The following is an 18,843-nucleotide window of genomic DNA, read 5'->3' as shown; positions in this document are numbered from 1 at the left end:
CATAAAGGTAGAAGCATCTTATACAACCATTTGCATATTCTTACATTGGAAGTTTGTATAAAATGCCACAACCTCCTTTTACATTTCTTCTGACTCGGTCTACACATTCTCCGGTAACATGATCCATAAGGAAGAGTTGCAAATTGGTACTTGGCTGTTACCAGTCAAATCAGACTTTGCGTCGAAAGGATTGTCACCTTGCCAATGTTGTGAACTTAGGTTATGCTGGACTTGGTTATGCTTAATAAAGAAAATACATTTTTAATCAGCATAAAGATAATAAGATAATATTCTTCTGTTAAACTTAATGTCGATAGCTCCAAAATACAAGGCAATGATTGTGTGATGTGTTATTTTAATGTTTTTGTTGTAATGTTTCGTCTTTTATTTCTTTTCTATCCTCACCCTCCCTGTAATTTTCTGGAATAGGTGGAGTTGTGGCCTGGCTGATATCCACTTAATTAAGGACATTTCAAGAACCGCGTCTGATTTGTTTATAACGCTCTAAGATTTCGGTTTTTATTTATGGTTTTCGATGTTAATACAGTTAAGTCGTACTTCAAAATCATTATATAATTTCAAGTTATTTTTATTGCGTTCATTTATATATTTAGGGTGTTGATAAAGCTAGTATACATTAGGAACGTACTATTTTTGTCTAAGTTTTGTAGCACGGATTTGTGACAGTTGTTTACTGTTGACATTACGTTAAATGCAAAGTAGTGTTGTGTCTAAAGGAAATAACATAAATGAGTAGAGATATGAGTGTATAAAATTAGGTTTGTACGCAGACTTTTATAAACAGCCTGTACATGCTGTGAATTAAAGGGGTCTCCTAGCAGTTTTAGTGATATTAAATAGAGGAGGGTGTTGTCAGCTGGAAATGTAGATTTGAAACGAAATGCTTATAGAACAGGAAACCTCTTGGAAGGATTCCATTTAGAGTACCGAAGAGATTGACGGATAATATTAAAGCAAATCTCAGATAAATAAGTCTTGGATTTAAATGTTCAGGTTCGGGTTCATTGCTGAAATTTTGTGGTATATGTGATGTTGACAACTATTTATTTAGTAAATTAATTAATTAATTAGCTTTATAATTATCCAATTGGCAGGTTACCAACAAAGCGGTTTTGCAGATAAATACATTATGGTAAAGACACCTTCATTACCGTATATTTATTACCTGTGATTATAGTTAAATATAATTTTCCTCAACATTTCCTACGTTATTCTCATTTTGAAATTTTGGCGGTCTTGATTATTTCTGTAAGAAGTCGCGTTTTCCGATTTAAAATAACGTATTTCTTCTTTTGTTATTTGATGTTTATCTGTTGACCCCCAATACTCTTCAATAGGGTTTCTGTAACTGGAGCTGTTAAACGCATTTTACCGTTCCCGACTGCAGTCTATTGACGTCGTCCCATAAAACTGCAAGCACTGTGAATAACTTCAGTTGGACAATAAAGGATTTACTCCAGCAGACTAGCAAGTTGGAATTGCAAACACGGCTGTCATAAATTACCTTCGTCTCTGCCAGACAACACAGCTCCTTTGTACAGATAAAACAGAGGATAAAATGTTGGTGTGCGTTCTGAAAAGGACTAAGGTACACATTACACTTAGCAAAGGTCTAGAGATAGCTTCAATGTTGGCAAATGAACGAATATCAAAGAGGTCGTTAGTGCTTCAAGTGTTTAACAGCACGGTCGATGATTAACGATTTTCGAGTACTCTTCAGCAGTATAACGTCCATACCAAATTTAATTAAAATTGGTTCAGTAATTCTGGAGTTGTCATATCCCCACTGGCGATGACGTCATCAGGGATGGACAACATCACTGTTTCTGACATTAACATTTTAAAACACAGAAAAATATTCTTGCCGTCAAACCCTCCTTGACAGCTTGTTTTTCTCTTTTTCAGTCTCGAAATATTCTGTCAGTATAGTCGAGTTTGTCTGAAACCCACTCCAGAGGAAATTTTTATATGAATAATGTGTTCACCGAGGCGAAGCTGTATGTGTATAGTATATCAGTGTTACTTTGTTGTCACCGTCTCGTCCTGACAGAAGCGTGAAGCTAAGGCTGGCGTTGAAGCAGAAACACCGATATACTGACTACTGCTTAAAGCATTACAAGCCACCAAGTGTTAACTTTGTTCGCTGTTTCACCCCGAGAAAAATTTACATGCTTGTAAGAATTATGTACCTGATCACACATGAGTACGTTTTCTCCAAACATACACCAGACTATTAAAATTACAAACAAAATAGCCATTTTGATGTTCATATTTTCAGTCTGTGAAATACTCAAACTGTTATATTTTTTTATTCACAAACTTACAAATCTAATTCAAACTCTGATGCCCACACCCCTCTGCCCTTTTTTCACAGAACTATAGATATCGCCCTTAGACTTCTTTCAGTAATAGCGCAAAGTTTTGAAAGTGCAATGTCTTTAATCTTGTAGTGTTCAAATAGTTTCGTTTTAAACAAACTGCGTGTTAGTCTATGAGCATCAGTAATCAGGAAGAACGAATAATTTACGAAATGTTGGTATGTCTGAGTTATCTGGGTGGCTAGAGATTCCCCCAGTAACTATGGTAACCGCATTAGTAACGAATGTTACTAAATGATCATTTAAGTAGCGAATTCCGCAACTCTACTCACAGAAATGTTCGTAGGTCTTCATAAAGTTGTATCTGATTTTGACCAAAATTGGAATGTGTCGACCGAATTTAATAAAACTTGTCAGTAACACAGTTTATTAAAATCTGTTTAGCCGTTCTCGATTTGTTGTTTGTTGTTGTTGTTTTTGTTGTTGTGTTTTTTGTTTTTGTTTGTTTTGTTTTGTTTTTTCGGACAGGCAGGGCGAAGCTAATAGGTTAATTTTTCCAAAATTTACTTTCAGATGCGTCTAAAAATGATTTCCTTTGGCAGGTTATCTGCAATCAGAACAAGCTATCAGCGTAATAATTCGTGTTGTTTATTGACTGTGTTCAAATTTTATTAAATTTTACTGATGCTGTACAGATATAAAAGGTGTTTTTTCCCCCTCCTATGAAAGCCCCAAACCGCATGGATTTCCACAGTTTGAGCACTGGTGAATTCAAGATGAGACTCTTTATTCCTTAAGTCTGTGTTTTCAATTCTGTTAAATTTAAAAAATAAAAAATTGAAACTTTACTGGTTTCTCTGCGTTGTTATGGGAAATATTCATCACGACGTGGAATAGAACCCAAGGGTAAAAAGTGGTATCTGTATTGTAATATGTGAAATTGGTTGTCAAATTGGTGTAATCATGATTTCTTAGTCTCACGCTGGTCCTGCAAGGAATACATGTAAACTTACATGTCAAAAGACTCGCATAATCGGAAAGATTATCAAGCATTTGGTTCAGTTACAGAAGTATTTTCCAAGTGAAAATGTATAATTTACAGTACCAACTTTCTAAGATAACTTTAACGCTGTCATATTGTTAAAATAAAAAATAATCTACGTATGTTTGCATTAAGAAGCTTCTCTGATGTAGTAGGTGGTCGACAACTTGTCATAATTAATGTAGATTAGAAGAGTTACACATGTAGATATGAAACTTAGGACGTTTGGTTAAAGTCTGTAGATTTTTATAAAGACATTTCTTTATTTTCTTACGTCTGAATATTTTCTTTCACAGGAGATTTAAGAGACTGGGTGTTCGTTTTAAAATTCTACTTGTGGAGAAGTGAGAACTGGTATAAAGAGGCCTCGCTTCAGGCTTCTAAGACATATACTGAATTTTTAGCTGCATTTAAGTAACTAATATAGTAGCGTTTCGAAAGTGGCGTTACGTCTTGAATATATTATTGACAGTCCTGTTATTTGCATGTGGAGACTTCGAATTCGGGTACATGGGAAACATTTGGTTATGTCATCTCTGTACAGTCGGGAATATAACGCACATAAATCATTCTTCTCAGCCAGTTATACAACCAGGAACATTCAGATGAGGACATGCATAATGAGAAATTATGGTTATGGGACAATAGAGGCTAGACACTGCCCTCTCATGAAGCCGTTGCCCTGTATTTCGCGGTAGTAATATAACGGAAGCAAATACTGTATTTTGTTATTTACGTGTGTTTATATTTATACTAATATACTACTTCTCGAAATACATTCGAGAATTTTGAAATGTTCTATGTGTTTTAGCCTGTGTTATCTGTGTTTAACATTGATATATAGACATTTTTGGCCACTTATGAACTCATGTAAAGTTTAGATAGGCTGTTGTTTCAATCGAAAATTGGTACACTGAAATTGTAAAACATTTAATAGATATATGTTGGCTCTTTTATGTCGTAGATGTTCAGTGTAGGAAGGCACAAACGAGAATAGTGATTAATTTTCGCCACATAACGAGTTTAAAAAATAAATGTTTATGGACAGAAACCTCATCACATTATTTTCGTAAAAGATTGTTATTTATCCCACATTCATTTTAGTATCTTGTATGCCTATTTAACCTACACATGTAAATGCATGGATGGATATGTAACACGCATGGGAGATAAGAAATGAGCACAGAAATTTCGTCAGAACAGGCCTTCCTGATGGGAATAAATCACTTGGCAGACCTAGACTTAGTTGGAAGGAAAACATTACTTTGGATGTTAATAAAATTGAGTGTGCAGATTTGGTCTAGATTCGTTTATCTTAGAATAGGGTCTAGCGGCGTGTATGTGCTACACAGCGGCGAATCTCCACGTTAAAAACCATGAGGTAAATATTTTGACTACCTATCTTGGATTCTGAAGAAGATCTCTGCCCCATGGAATTATTTTCAGCGTCGTTATAATTAAATCGTTACTCAGTCACTGATTTGCTGCTGACTGGAGTAACCAAGACTTTTAATATTAATACTTTATTAATTTATTTCACGACACTGTATTATCTGTTAATTATTACGGGTGGCGAATCGGAAATAACATGTGGAAAAGGGTCGTGACCTATTACAATGACAGTCCCAAAATTCTCTTGTAAGGAATGAATAAAAGAAAGTAAAAGCTCAGTGTACTTTTAACTGGGATTAGAAACTGGTATCTCCGCTACACGAGGCAGGCACGTTGTTGCTATGGTAACCGAATGTTGGCGCATCGAAAAAGCAAACAATTCAAGCTTATGTGTGCACATGTTTCGTGTACCAAATACTTTCTTTTTTTTCGCTTCGCCACAAACAAATAGAAATTGCTTTGTTGAAATGAAAAATGTAAAAAAATTAATAAAAATTGGAACGAAATGGTGCAGAACCTATCCAATTTACTTGGGAGCTCAAGTACTTGTCCCATAACATCAAACGGGCGTCCATCAAGTGAACACTGAGTGGTCTGGCCGTGGGGCGCACCTGCTACTGACGTAATAATTTATACCTAGCAACTGTAGTCAGGTCATGCTGCGGTAACAGCGTTTGTTGGCCTCGCCGTCCCGATTTGTCCGTTCATATTTCCAGCAATCAGACCGGGATCTACCTAGACCAAGGTCATATGCCTCTTTCACACAAGAGGGCGGCGACGGATAAACATTACACATTCTCACACGCATGGGAGATTAATATTACATTGAAGATAATGTTGCAATTTGTGCGTTCTACAGAATTTGCTTTTCTGCCCGTCCTTCCCCACATTAGACTACAAACATCGAAATTGTCAACATGGATTTACCTACTTTTTATGGAACTGCTTATAAGCATTGAGCCAATAGACAACTTCCCATTTTGACTCCTTTTACAGTTCCGTGATTAACAGTTGTAACATGTCCGTCGTGCTGGTGAGGTGAGACTTACACCGTGGGACCATTTTTGAATAAGAAAATATTAAGATTTCATAGTCATTAATTATCTTTCGTATGTAAAATTCCATGCATGGTTGACATGTAGTTGTAACACATAACGTCATACTTGTGGCATTTAGCGTTCTGCCGTCATGGTGTGTCCTCTTAAGGATGTAGGTCATTCACGGGAAGTTCATAATAAGAACCACCTTTGGTAGACACAGAAGCAGATCAGTTCTTTACTGAGTCCATTCAGAGAGTAAAACTAAAATTCCGTCCACACTTATCGACTTCTGTTATCATTGTAGGGACGGATAGACGGAAAAATAGACCATAGTTAAACACTTTTGATATGAGGATTGTACAGGTATACTTTGCAAGCGAACTCTAGGTCCCCTTTTGAGGTTTTGTTGGAATTTGAAGACACCAAAGATTCTAATCCTAAGATTACCCACAGTGCTTGTATTCTAACTAACGCGATTATGTGGAAACGAACTCGGTACAGTTGGTCCCTCTTACAGCGACGAGGCCCAAAACCGTCAAGCCTGTTAGTAACGGGCAGTGACCACAGATGGCAAGGAAGGGACAGCGGGTTAACGAGAATCTAGGGAGTCATGACCTCTTATCGTAAGATGTCATTCGAATATTCCCGAGGAAACGGAAAAAAAACCCTGCAAAAATACTTCAGTCAGGTTAGTCAGAACGCGAACTTGTGAGGTGGGACTCCAACCATTGGACACATGCGGCGTAGTGGTAATTACATATACCACCTGACATACAGTAACTGCGCACACAGTTTCGTATGATTTTCATAATAAACAGTTGTTATTTTTAAGCTATGTTAAACAATTTATTTTCTTTATAGAGAAACGTTATGTTTTCTTTCTGTTAGGAACTGAATTGTTAACACAAACCTTGCGCTTGAAAAGATTAAAAAAAAATAATTTTGTGTTATTTATAAATGCTGAAAGTGCAGGTGACCAAATGAAATGTCCGCCTAACAAAGAAGCATCCTGAGCTGCTACTTAAAGCCGCTCAGATTGTGCTGTAGTGTAATGACATCGCAGTTGAGGAAGCATGGCTTTAGGTGTGCATCCTGCAGAGCGCATTTCCGCTCGCTGCCATTGGCGCCAAAGCAATCGTACAGCTGTCACGAGCACTGGTTTACCCTGTCCGTTCTACAGGACGTCGCCGTGGGCGATCAAATGCAGCTTCCTGCCAAGAGCTGTAGTCCTGTTTGTGTATTTCAAAATGCTGTATCGTATATAACGGCCATTGTTTTTCATCACTTTCGTGATGCATGTTTCTGGCCAGACTCGTGTTCTCCATTGTTCATAAATGGAAAATACCCCTAAAATTGATTCTGACTTTTATTTTTCTACCGAAACAAATGGTGTACGGTGTTAAAATTAATCTTATCGTCGTTTCAAATGTGGTTTAGTGAGCAGTACCTCGTCAGAGTAATTAATGTGCATGATCGCGGTTAATGCTTGTTTTAATAATGAGTGCGCACTGTTCTTGACACATCGATATAGTAGAAATAAATGAACGGCGAAAACTGTATGATATTTCATAACCCTGTGGCGAAAACTGAAGAAAATAAGAATTGTATTCAGATCAACTTATTAACAGGGCTACACAATACCATTCATATCTAGAGCGAGATGTTTCGAACCGCGAAAGGGCTCATCTTCTCACACTGTAAACGGAAACTGTTTGTGTAGTATTTTAACACTTTTTGTCAGCCTTTTTCACTACTGCAATGAGCACTTCAACAAATTATTCTACAATATAACATCATAATTGTTAATCTATTAACCTGTGTTGTTACAGTATTAAAGACATTAGAAATTGTAGTCAGTAAACATTAAAAATTTAAATTACGAGCCATCAACGTTTTGCAAAATATTACAATTTTTAATATTGACTGCAATTTGTAATGCATTTACTATTATAACAACATGGAATTAACATTTTAATGATTTAAACAATTTACTTTATTAACAATATGAATTGGTAGTTGCACTAACAGAGGAGAGAAGTGTTAAAATACCATGAACACAGTTTTCTGTATATTGTGTATACTGATGGTAAAAGGCCTGTATATGAGCTTTCCTGCCAGTGTAAATATTTCATCTCATGACAAGTTCATTCTACACGTCAAGACTGTGTTTTATTAATCCATCGAAATGGAAGCTCGTCTTCATATTTAAACATTCAGTCCGTACCGGAAAGAAAACTATTACAAGGATCAGTCGTTTAATGTAATTCATGAAAGTAATCGCTTATTACTTTGAGAATCATATGAAACTGAGAAATACGTTCCGTAGACATAACCCAGAATTTGTGAGTTTTAAATCAGGTAGTACATGCTATTCCCATTAGGCTTTAAAGGGTTAAAACATAATTTTAGTTGTGTTCATCGTCTGAACTATAGAAATATTTATCGATGGTAGTCGAGAGGGTTGAGCTAATGATGTTGACAAGCTCCCACTTGAATATAACATAGACCATAGGCGTTATTTCCAAACTAATGAATAATCATCAGGCACTGCCGAGAATAGCGAGCAAGTACTCCTGTCACCTCCCGGGAATGAGAGGCACGGGGGGTGTAGACCCTTAGATTCACTGATGTGAGGTAACTGGGGGGCAGTTTTCACCCTTCCCCACCTCTGTTTAACTGTACCTAACCCCTGCGGTGTTTTCCAGCAAAACCCCTCCCCTCATCAGCACGAAGCATGATTAATTATGTTTATCTCATTATCCCCCCCTCTTCTATTCTTATACATAGTCTACATGGTGTTTGATATTGTGACGGAAACCATTATTCAGCTGGTCGATGTATAGGCTTCATACAACAATGAAACTTGGTACAAAGTTACGACTTAGACTTTCACCTTATAGTGTGCTTTTCTGTAACACGACTTTAGCACATTCTTAGCCCAACTTTGGATGAAGAAACTGTTTAAACATGGCACTTAAAGGAACTGCTGAAATATGAAAATAAATGAGCAGGCAAGTTAATATGACAGATTAGGTCAAGTTGAGAGGTACACAGGTTGAATCACTTGTGTTGTAATTGTCAACGTTCCGTTTCCACGAATTCTGAGTTTGAACTTTCACACTGTGTGCACCCACACTCGTTTACTGAGTTAAATAAAAAATTAATAATCTTTTTACTCAATATAACGTCATTAAATAATATACGACCTAACATTCCGTCAACAAAGAGCAGCCATTTCATATTTTCTTCAAATTTATTGGCGGCGTTGGTATCGATAAAGAATCGAGATGGGAGATTGCTACCTATTGTAAGAAGTGATAGTGAGCCTAGTTTTATAATTTTGAAATGTTTACATAAACTTATTAAGAATTCTAAAATGTAGGCAAATCTTCCTGAATGTTAATTACTAGTATTCAGAGTTAGCGAATTCTCAGGCTGGAATAAAAAAATTCAGTAGCATACTAATAAAATGATATGTCATTCTTTGGCAGGAACTTATATAATTTGAAGTAGAAAAGCATTTTACTCTTTCGTTTTACATACGAATATCTGATACATTTGTTGCTATTCTTTTAAAAATACCGAATAAGTAAACTCGGCCATAAGGCATGTGAATTTATTCGGAACATGCCCGATTCGATTATCGACCGGGAAACCGATTGCCCTGGCTGAGAAAGCTTGATTTTGGTCTGACTTATCTTATGCATATGCCAGCATATAAGCTTCAAGTCAAGTCCTTCTTTCGATATTCATAATTATCTCCACATCTCATTCGGCGTTGTAAATGGTGTAACATCTTCAGCAGAAATGGGTTAGTTAAATGAACCTAAAAACCAGTTTGTCTTAAGAAAAATGGTTCAAATGAATTTTTAGGTTCTTGCCGTTTGGGAAGCATGCTTTCATGCCTTGTTCTAAAATACCTTTTCTTAACGTTTTTATATAATATGAGGTAACAAAAATCCTCGTTGTAGCACATGTCGAAGTTCTAACCTTGCATCTTTCGTTTACGAGCCAACATTGTGCCATAGCGCTGGATATGATTTATAGTTGTGTTATGCTGGCGACACGGCAGGGTCTTTCCGTTATGTGCAATCACTGCTTTGATTTCCCATTTTCTTGTTTCTAGCGGCACAGCCGCCAGATATGCCTATCCTCACTGCAGATATTCTTTCTGTGTTTCGGTGCCCGTCATTGTTTTTAGTTGTGTGATGTGATGTATGGAATAAGGTTGATAAAAACAAGTTAACAGTAATAGAATGTGTTCAGTGGCAGCTGAGACCCTTTTAAACACAAGTTGCTGATGAAGAGACGAGGCACGTTTCAAAATCAGAAGAGCGATTAGCAGACTAGGAACTGATTTCGTGGGAGCGTGTTAACCTCGCCAGGTCGGCGACCAGAAACTGCTTCACTCCACCGCGGATGGCATCAATTAGTATGCAGATTTAGGGGAGTCACATGACCGACCGGCTTCTGTTTCCTGATGTTGCCTTCTCCAGGGATGAGTTCTGCTAGATTATCGCTTGCCTCAACCTTACCTTTATGATGTTGGACGTTACAAACTACAAGCAACTCAGTATTGATAGCTAACTCTTTGGATCTTAACCTTTTATGTGAGCCTAATAGTTCAGCCCGGCACAAAACTCCTCCGACGCCAGTATTTATGGACACAGTAGTACGAATTTCTGAAGCTCAGAACTCCTCTTTTCGTATTAGGCCTCACATTCGTTACATAACTCTGGAATTTGTTTACGCGTTGGATTGTTGTATGCTTACAGAGTGCATGTGTATCGACCTGAGCCTAAGGAATAAGAACACAGGAGCTGTCTGGGGCCCAATATCTGGTGCATAACAGTTATGGGATATTAAAATCTATTTTAATATTATCCTCCCATCTATTCTTAAGTCTTCCATGTAGTTCGTACCTTCAGTTTTTGACTAAACCATTGTATGTAGACCTACTTCTCATCTTTTTATGCGTGCTGTATGCTTACCTATGTCAATCTCTTTGATGTAATGACCTTAACAGTATGAGATAAAGTGCACGTACAAATAATGAAGCTACTTATGTAATGACTCGAATTTCCTGTTTCTTTCTCCATCTTAGGTCCGCATATTCTGTATTGTGTGTAAATGGAGGCAGTATGTTCCTCCGAAACGTACAAGAACACACAAGTTCAGAATGTGTTACAATCCAGAAGACAAATACTGATATTAGATGTCATAATTTTCCCACACTCCGTAAAAATTGCTTGACTGAAAATACAAAGCAGATTTTTTAATTATCATTAATACCACTTTGTACTCTGATGAAAGAAATACTGCGTAATGATAAAAATTGGCCTTTTGCCACTGTAGTGAATCAGAGTATTTTTCAATACGCGTTACATGAAACAGGCCTTGGAGTGTTGAATACCAGAGGCAAGTTACTGTCTCTTCCATTCGACTAATGAGAAAATAAAGGGAAGCGGGAGATTATATTGCAATCCCTAAAGCACCAGGATTGATTTCATCATACAGCCTTCTAACTAAAACCACGCTGTAGCGTGGATTCAACTCGATATCACTGATGAATAATTTGAACAATTCCCGAGTAAACAACCAGATGATTTGAGTTTCATTTCGGAAGACAAGTGTGTATAAAAACGCATGAATGGAAGGGATAATATGTCTGTAGCAGATTTTCCGAGCAAATGTGTAGCATATTCGCGCTCTCTGGAAAGAGCAGATTACCTTAAATAATAACGGATTTTACTTCTGTTAGGAAATTACCCTATTTGAATATCGGCCATAGCACTGGATATTCTGAAATAATTTCTCTCCAGTATACTGATGGATGGATCCGAATCTGTACTAAATTAGCTTTTGTAACTTTGTATTCAAAATGTATGAAGCTTTGAAGTCACTTAACTTTGTTATTATTTACTCCGCTGTCTTTCTTCCCCTCAACCTCCCTCCTTCCAAAGCTTTTGTAATGGAAATACGCGTCTCGGAAATAAGTCAACGTACTGTGCCTTTAAAACAACACGCTTGAATTGTTCAAACTTAACTTAATTGTTGTTGGAGCTTTAAGTATGCATTGTTGTCCATCTCTGCCCTTTCCTTAATGACCACAAGAAATGTGAAGGCAATGAAAATGAACGTGTATTACACAACTCACTCACCAGTACACACAGTAACACAATAAAAGCACTGAAAACAAGTAGACGTAAAGTTTTGTTAACAAAACTTAAGAATTTATAGGAAATGTTTCAGTGACATGACATAGCTGAGTCATATTCAAGTCACAAACCAGAAAGACGTAACGTTTCGATCAGCTTAAATAAATAATGCTTTAATAGCAATGTTGTTTGTAATGGACTGGCAAGTCTGTCTCCTTGCATTCTTCCAGCATCATTTTGATTTTATATTTTAACATGTTTAATATTGGTTATGAATTTAGCTTCGTCATATGTCGTATGTGAGGCAGTTGCGAGAATAAATATGTTAGTACTGGGGATACTGGGAACGACCCGTTCTTCAAGTGCCTGAGCACTGCGGGTCCCAAGTTTTCGTTGGCTTGATCTATGCACATTTGGTAGGACTCCTTGGACAAGGGATCGGCCCGTCGCAAGGCCTCTACCTGTACACAGGACAGCACAACACAGAAAAACGCGGACAAACATCCATGGCTTGAGTGGGATTCGAACCCACGGTCCCAGCGACCAAGCGGCACAAGGCCCGGTTCTACATAATTAGTAACTTCGTGATTCGTGAAGGTCGCACAGTGGACTGTTGCTAGAATATTGAAATGTATGAGGGTAAATTGGTTGGCTTATTCCGTATTCTTGAAGAGCTCCATTAGTAAGACACTTTGCAATTTGTAGGGGTGTTTTAGCTTCATCACAGACTCGGGTGTTGCACAAATCGTTTTTGAACGAATTTGTCTAAAGATCTTTTATTTTCTCGCAGACTGGATAGTTCACGCGAAAATCTGATTCGGTTTACCTTCACTTGCACATAGCAGAAATTGAAAGCCGTTTAAACTTCCTCAGAATCTAAGGTGAAAATAAAGCAAATTACTTTGAAATTCAGTAAGTCTGCCTCCAGTTCGTTTCATCCGCTGCCGAATTAACTAACTTCTTGTTTTCCGAGTTTGTCTTTAGCCTTTCACGTAATTGTTGAAATTACATCCTGAAGTTTGTAAGGATCAGTGCAGATTACATATTAATCGCTTTATCTCAGTAACCAATGTCGGGAAACGCTTTTCACTTGTTCAGACACGTTTCAGGTCGAGAACTCGGCCCGTTAACTACATCGCTAAAAGCTCCCTCTCTGTGGTTTTCTTCATTATCGTACATTGAACCTATGACATGGATGTCGAATTTTTTCGTCCAGTGGCATTTCGAGATTTTCTGTCGCGTCAGCAGATCTCGATTCCACTTATGCTGGAATCGAGTTATTGGTATTAAAATCGGACAAAAGTTTGCCCCGTACCTCTTAATGAAGCTGAGCGTATTTGTAGATTTAGAAGCTCTACAGAAATTACCTTCGTTTTTACCGTAGTTCCAAAGTGTGAAGTACAGCGCTGTGTAATTGCAAACCACAAATTGAAATAATTTTACTTTACAAAATCGTTGTTGAGCAACTTAAAATAATCTCATTTTCCTTTTGTTATTTCCAGTCTCTATGTGTATTTATCTGCGTATGTGCATTAGGAACGCGCGCATATACCAATAACTATGCATTTCTAGCTGCTATATTCCTATATTTCATTGTTACCAAAGTGATTATCTCCCGTAATAGTGCTGAGTTATTTAATACAGTTTAATAAGGCCCATTGCTTTCAAAACGCTTACCTTATAATTCTTATATGAAGAAACCTTAGACAGATCTTCATATTCCCAGTGAATCGCAATTAAATTTGCTGTATGAAGATTCCTGTCTTCTGGGTTGTTGCGCTGTGTAGTCTGGTAGATGTTAACCAACGTTTCAGAGGTCATACTGCCTCCATCATCAGGGCGATGAGTATGAAGATTTCTGTCTTCTGGGTTGTTGCGCTGTGTAGTCTGGTCGATGAATCGCCCTGATGATGGAGGCAGTATGACCTCTGAAACGTTGGTTAACATCGACCAGACTACACAGCGCAACAACTCAGAAGACAGAAATCTTCATACTCATCGCCCTGATGACGGAGGCAGTATGACCTCTAAAACGTTGGTTAACATCGACCAGACTACACAGCGCAACAACCCAGAAGACAGGAATCTTCATACTCACCGCTGTGAAAACCTCAAATCTTACAAATTTGCTGTAATACTTAATCCACTGTTTTTACTTTGTTTATCAGTTGTTATAGTTTACATATTTAATTCTTTCGTTCTTTTTTTCAGGTAAGACAGTTTGCTGCATGCCATTCTTTGTACAACTTCAGAATCATCGAAGAGGTAAGTTCTCAATTCTTTCTTCTATTAACGTAGACCAGGGGTCAGCGAGATGAAGCCCTCACAAATTGTTATGCTAGCCATCAAAAGATTTGTTGTTTAAACCAGACAGATAACGTTTTGGGGATAAACTGAGTTGTATGGGGAAATACAACTGTTGTTTACAAGTGAATGCCAGCTGTACTCATGATATTAAATAGGTTTACTGAATTAAACCGACTCTAGATGTCCATCTATAGTCTCCTTATATTACGATGATGAGACTTTTGAATTAAAATCAATAAATCTCTTGATAGCTGGAAGTGTCTACTGCCTAAGGAGAATACGTATGTTCGCTTGATGCACGAGAACGGATGAACTAATTCGCTCCAAACTTGGCATGCTGGTGCCTTGAAATCGGGATGATATTCCAGGGAGGTCAAACTATTAGTTTTTTGAGTTCATGTCCTGGTGAGGGTGATTTTTGTAGCTCTTAAACTCAGCATAATATAAGAACGTTGCCAACACCAAAGTTATTTTTTCAACGAGAGGATTACAGGTCAAAAGACATAACCTCAGAACAGAACCAAGGAGGAAATGTTAAGAACCCCGAAAATTGTACAAAGTTCGGGCCCCGTTGAAGGTAGTGGGGTTAGGTATATTAATTTTTTCAATGATACGTATCGAATAATCGTGCTTATGATGCGCTTTCGGGCAGTAAAAATTGATATGAAGTGTATTTGTCGAATTTCACCACAGTGAGACTGCGGGAATTTTGCTTGTAATTTTATATGTCGGATGAACGAGTTCTGTTTCCCGTTCCCGTCGTTAAATATCCTTCGTTTGTTCGGTGAGCTGTTACGACCTGCTGGTGCGTTTAAGGCGACCAGCTGGAAATAGCCCACTCAGTGACTTAACGCTGTCATTTACTGCCTCGCGTCCCAGCTTATGTGGGCCCTCCAGCTGGTTCGAGTTCTGCTGTTTTTATCCTCCCTTGAGTGTCTTTATTAGTTAAGCGGCGGCTTTAATGACTGATTATTTCCTTATTTCAGTTTACATTGAATGGCAGTGGCGATTTCAAATAGTGCATTTTCCTCTTAGTTCCAAGCTTAATAACGTATTTTAAAGAAAATAAACGTCTGTTTTTAGACCATAAATGAAATTTTCCAATTTTGCGACTTAAATCTAGCTCCGTATACACAGCTTATTCTGTGTGGCCTTGTGGTAAAGATAAAAGTTACCACATAACAGCTACTTTTGTATGACAGCGAAGGAGTTTTTTACAGCTTCTGAAAAAATTGACAGTGGAACCATGGTTCCGGAGAATTTGATGTAAATACGTCTATACGGAAAGTAAGTTTATATATTGACTTTATTCTAAATATTTCTTTATACATGCTTTACAATTGAGTCAAGTTTGATTAAGACATTGCTTATTTAACTTGAATTAGTTACGCTTAAGATGGGTCTGTGGTAGATGAATGTAATGTAAAGTAATGTATTGTAATGTAATGTAATGTAATGTAATGTAATGTAATGTAATGAAATGTAATGTAACGTAACGTTTCCTAGGTAACAACAATGCTGAGTAAACAGATGACGTTTCCTAGGTAACAATAATGCCGAGTAAACAGATGACATTTCCTAGGTAACAACAATTCCGAGTAAACACGACTTTCCCTAGGTACACTTGTTACCTAGGAAACGTTACATTACATTACATTAAATTACATTACAATACATTACTTTACATTACATTCAGCTACCACAGACCCATCTTAAGCATAACTAATTCAAGTTGAATAAGCAATGTCTTATTCAAACTTATCTCATTTGTAAGGCATGTATAAAGGAAATATTTAGAATAAAGCCAATATATAACTTCCTTTCCCTATAGACGTATTTACGTCAAATTCTCCGGAACCGTGGTTCCACTGTAACTTTTCGTTTCCCTTTTTCGTTACACTTTTTTGCCGAATGACCCTTCCGTATAGACGTATTTACGTCAAAAACTATACTTTTGCATATTCGCAACTTTTTCCTTTTTGTGCATGTATAATTTGTTTGGCAACTATAGGTTCAGATAAAGGGAGTTTTTATCGAGTAGTCTGTTATAATGTCAGGTTTACGTATTTGTCTTGATATTTAAGGCACTGAAACCCAAAGATGATAATAATTTTTTTTGAATTGCATTTTTATGTGTGTATTTATAATTTACTGACAGATATTTAAGAAATAAATGAGGTTATATCAGTTTTATTTGATGTATGAGCCTGTGTATGGGTGTTTCAGACGCTCTGTGTCTTATAACAGCGCGTGTACTAACAGACACTGATTCTTACTGATGTGGGTGTAATTTACTTGAACGCACTTTCTGAAATTGCTGTCCTGTTGAAAGGATCCTGTTTGTAAATTACTTATTTTTTGTCAGAAATATTGCTCATTAATTCTTACACATGGGTGAACAAAGACTTGTTTGATCTTCTGCTTCTGTGTGATCGTTACTTAATTTTGTTAAAAGCTGACAGGTGTAGAAAGGAGTGTTTTTATATAACAGAAGACGAACCGACGGTTCTGAGATTTTCCTCCGTCAAAGAAAATTTAACACGATCGATCGTATATTGGAACGAAAACACTAAAACTTAAAAAGTTTTAACAGTTCTGCCAATGTTTAAGAATAACCACAAAACTTTAATTTCACTGGCTGTGTAAATAATACGATAGCAAGAAAAAGGGAAAAATAATCAGATTAAAACTTTTATGCCTCTATAATGCTGATAATGTGATACAAAAGCAAGACGATCTCAGAGAGAACGGAATGTAGTATCATTAATCTCAGGCTTATGGTTCTCGACAGTGACTCCCCACTGCTCCCAATTGCTCGGATGACTTTTAACTTTAACTTCCAATTTGATGTTTTTCGTTAATGGGAAAGTTATTTTGCCAGTCGCTGAAAAAGATGCTGAGAATTATCCCTCGTAAAACATTCTATATAGGCCTATCCCAAAACCAACAGACTCTTATCTTGTAAATATACCTAACACTGGACATGGACACATGAATAATATTGTTGTTTAAACAATTGTTTGTATACAGTATAACCGTACTAAAATTAAAAAGTTAATACAGGCTAATATTTTACAAAATGGCTGCCTTCTGGGTTGTTGCGCCGTGTAGTCTGGTAACGTTTCCCGACGTTTCAGTAATGTTTTCCTCAGTTATCAGACCCTTGATGTGAAAGTCTGAGACCCTTGAACTAAAAAAATATTTAAAATGTAATATATCTATGCCGATATATAATTACTAATGAATTTTTATAATCTGCGAAGTACTATTTTTGTTAGTGTGTGTTTTTATTCAATGTGACCTTTGTTTGTTATTAGATTATGTTTTATATACAGTATATAATTATACGATTGTTCGCAGTTCCTTGTGGTTGGCTACCACATATGGAGACGCTAGTCTGATCCGATGCGCATGTGCATGGAGAACACGGGTCACTTGAAGACAGGGTAAAGCCTTCTTCCTAGTTTGTTGTTCTCATAAGAGGTGCTTGTGCAGCTTGGAGGTGCATTGTAAATGCACAACATAGCGAAACGAAATGTAAATCGTGTCCAGATTGTCGCCCTCCGTAATAAGCTGTTTATTATTCTCATCAGCTAGACGAGGCCGTGGCTGTTGGAAGCGAAGTAGCTGATCTGTCCCGAGAGGGTAACACAGGGTGTTTATGACGTCACTCGCTACTCACAACTCAGCCCAACTCAGAAATGGTGGCGCATACGTAACGAAATGTACCACCACTGCCAAAATGGCGTTAACACGAGTTTTGAGTATCAGGAAAGGTTATAGAATGAAAAGTGTTCAATCTAAAACCGTTAAATTAAAGCTGAACTAAGACATTTTTAAAGAAAAAACTAAAAAAAGGATAATATTAATTTACCAATCAGAAATGGCGGTTGTAAAGTGTAGTTATAACAAATTGAATCTGCTAAGGCCAAATGTAATACACCCGGAAACAAACTATCCTAAATTGAGTAGGATTTGAGGTTTTCACCGCGATGAGTTCAATCGTCCTGATGAAGGACCTCTAAAACGTCGGCAAACTTCTACCAGACTACACGGCGCAACACTTCAGAAGACAAGTGATCTTCTATTCTAAATTAATTTTATGACTTTCTTCAGAATTTTCCAGCAAATTTTGAAACTAATTCCCTACCATTTTGTAACGCACATACATACCTGCAACAAATTTATTCCTGTCCTCATTCTCAGTTCACACTAGAACCTCTTATTAATCCCGAGTACGTGGGTGTAGCCTTCATTAAAATTTTATTCAAGAGGTATCCGGCTCGAATCTCGGCCAGGCTACCAGGGTATCGTCAGGTGAATGTTATCTAATAAGTCGTGTCCGACTCTTTCTAATCTGCACCTACATATGACGAATGCAATTGAAGCATTTTCTTAATAACCAAATAAATTATAAATCAGTTAAATCATATTCTATTGATATCTTAATAATGTTTATTTCCGTGCTGTTTTTAAATCTGGCGTTATTTCGGTATAAACAGTAATTGAAGTTGTGCATAAATTCCCCGCTTCTGTATGTACATAATGACCGTCCGTACGAATTT

The 18,843-nt window shown here is 37.1% G+C and overlaps 1 protein-coding gene across 12 annotated transcripts in view; it reads left to right on the top strand.

Moving 5' to 3' along the window:
- LOC110829632 (EGFR adapter protein) overlaps positions 1 to 18,843 on the top strand; it is a 743,671-nt gene that overhangs the window by 687,842 nt on the left and 36,986 nt on the right. The window contains exon 2 of one of the 12 annotated variants that reach the window (XM_022063564.2): positions 14,183 to 14,236. The exons of the other annotated variants lie outside the window; for them this stretch is intronic. Coding sequence (XP_021919256.1) covers positions 14,183 to 14,236 — 54 coding nt within the window. The remainder of the gene's footprint in view (positions 1 to 14,182; positions 14,237 to 18,843) is intronic. 12 annotated transcript variants of the gene reach the window in all.

This window comes from Zootermopsis nevadensis, unplaced genomic scaffold (assembly GCF_977971745.1).
Source record: "Zootermopsis nevadensis isolate Lab colony 2312 unplaced genomic scaffold, Znev_1.0 Znev_ptg000030l, whole genome shotgun sequence".
Classification (NCBI taxonomy): Eukaryota; Metazoa; Arthropoda; class Insecta; order Blattodea; family Termopsidae; genus Zootermopsis; species Zootermopsis nevadensis.
Note: the sequence above shows the minus strand (reverse complement) of the source record. Positions and strands in the feature narration are given on the sequence as shown.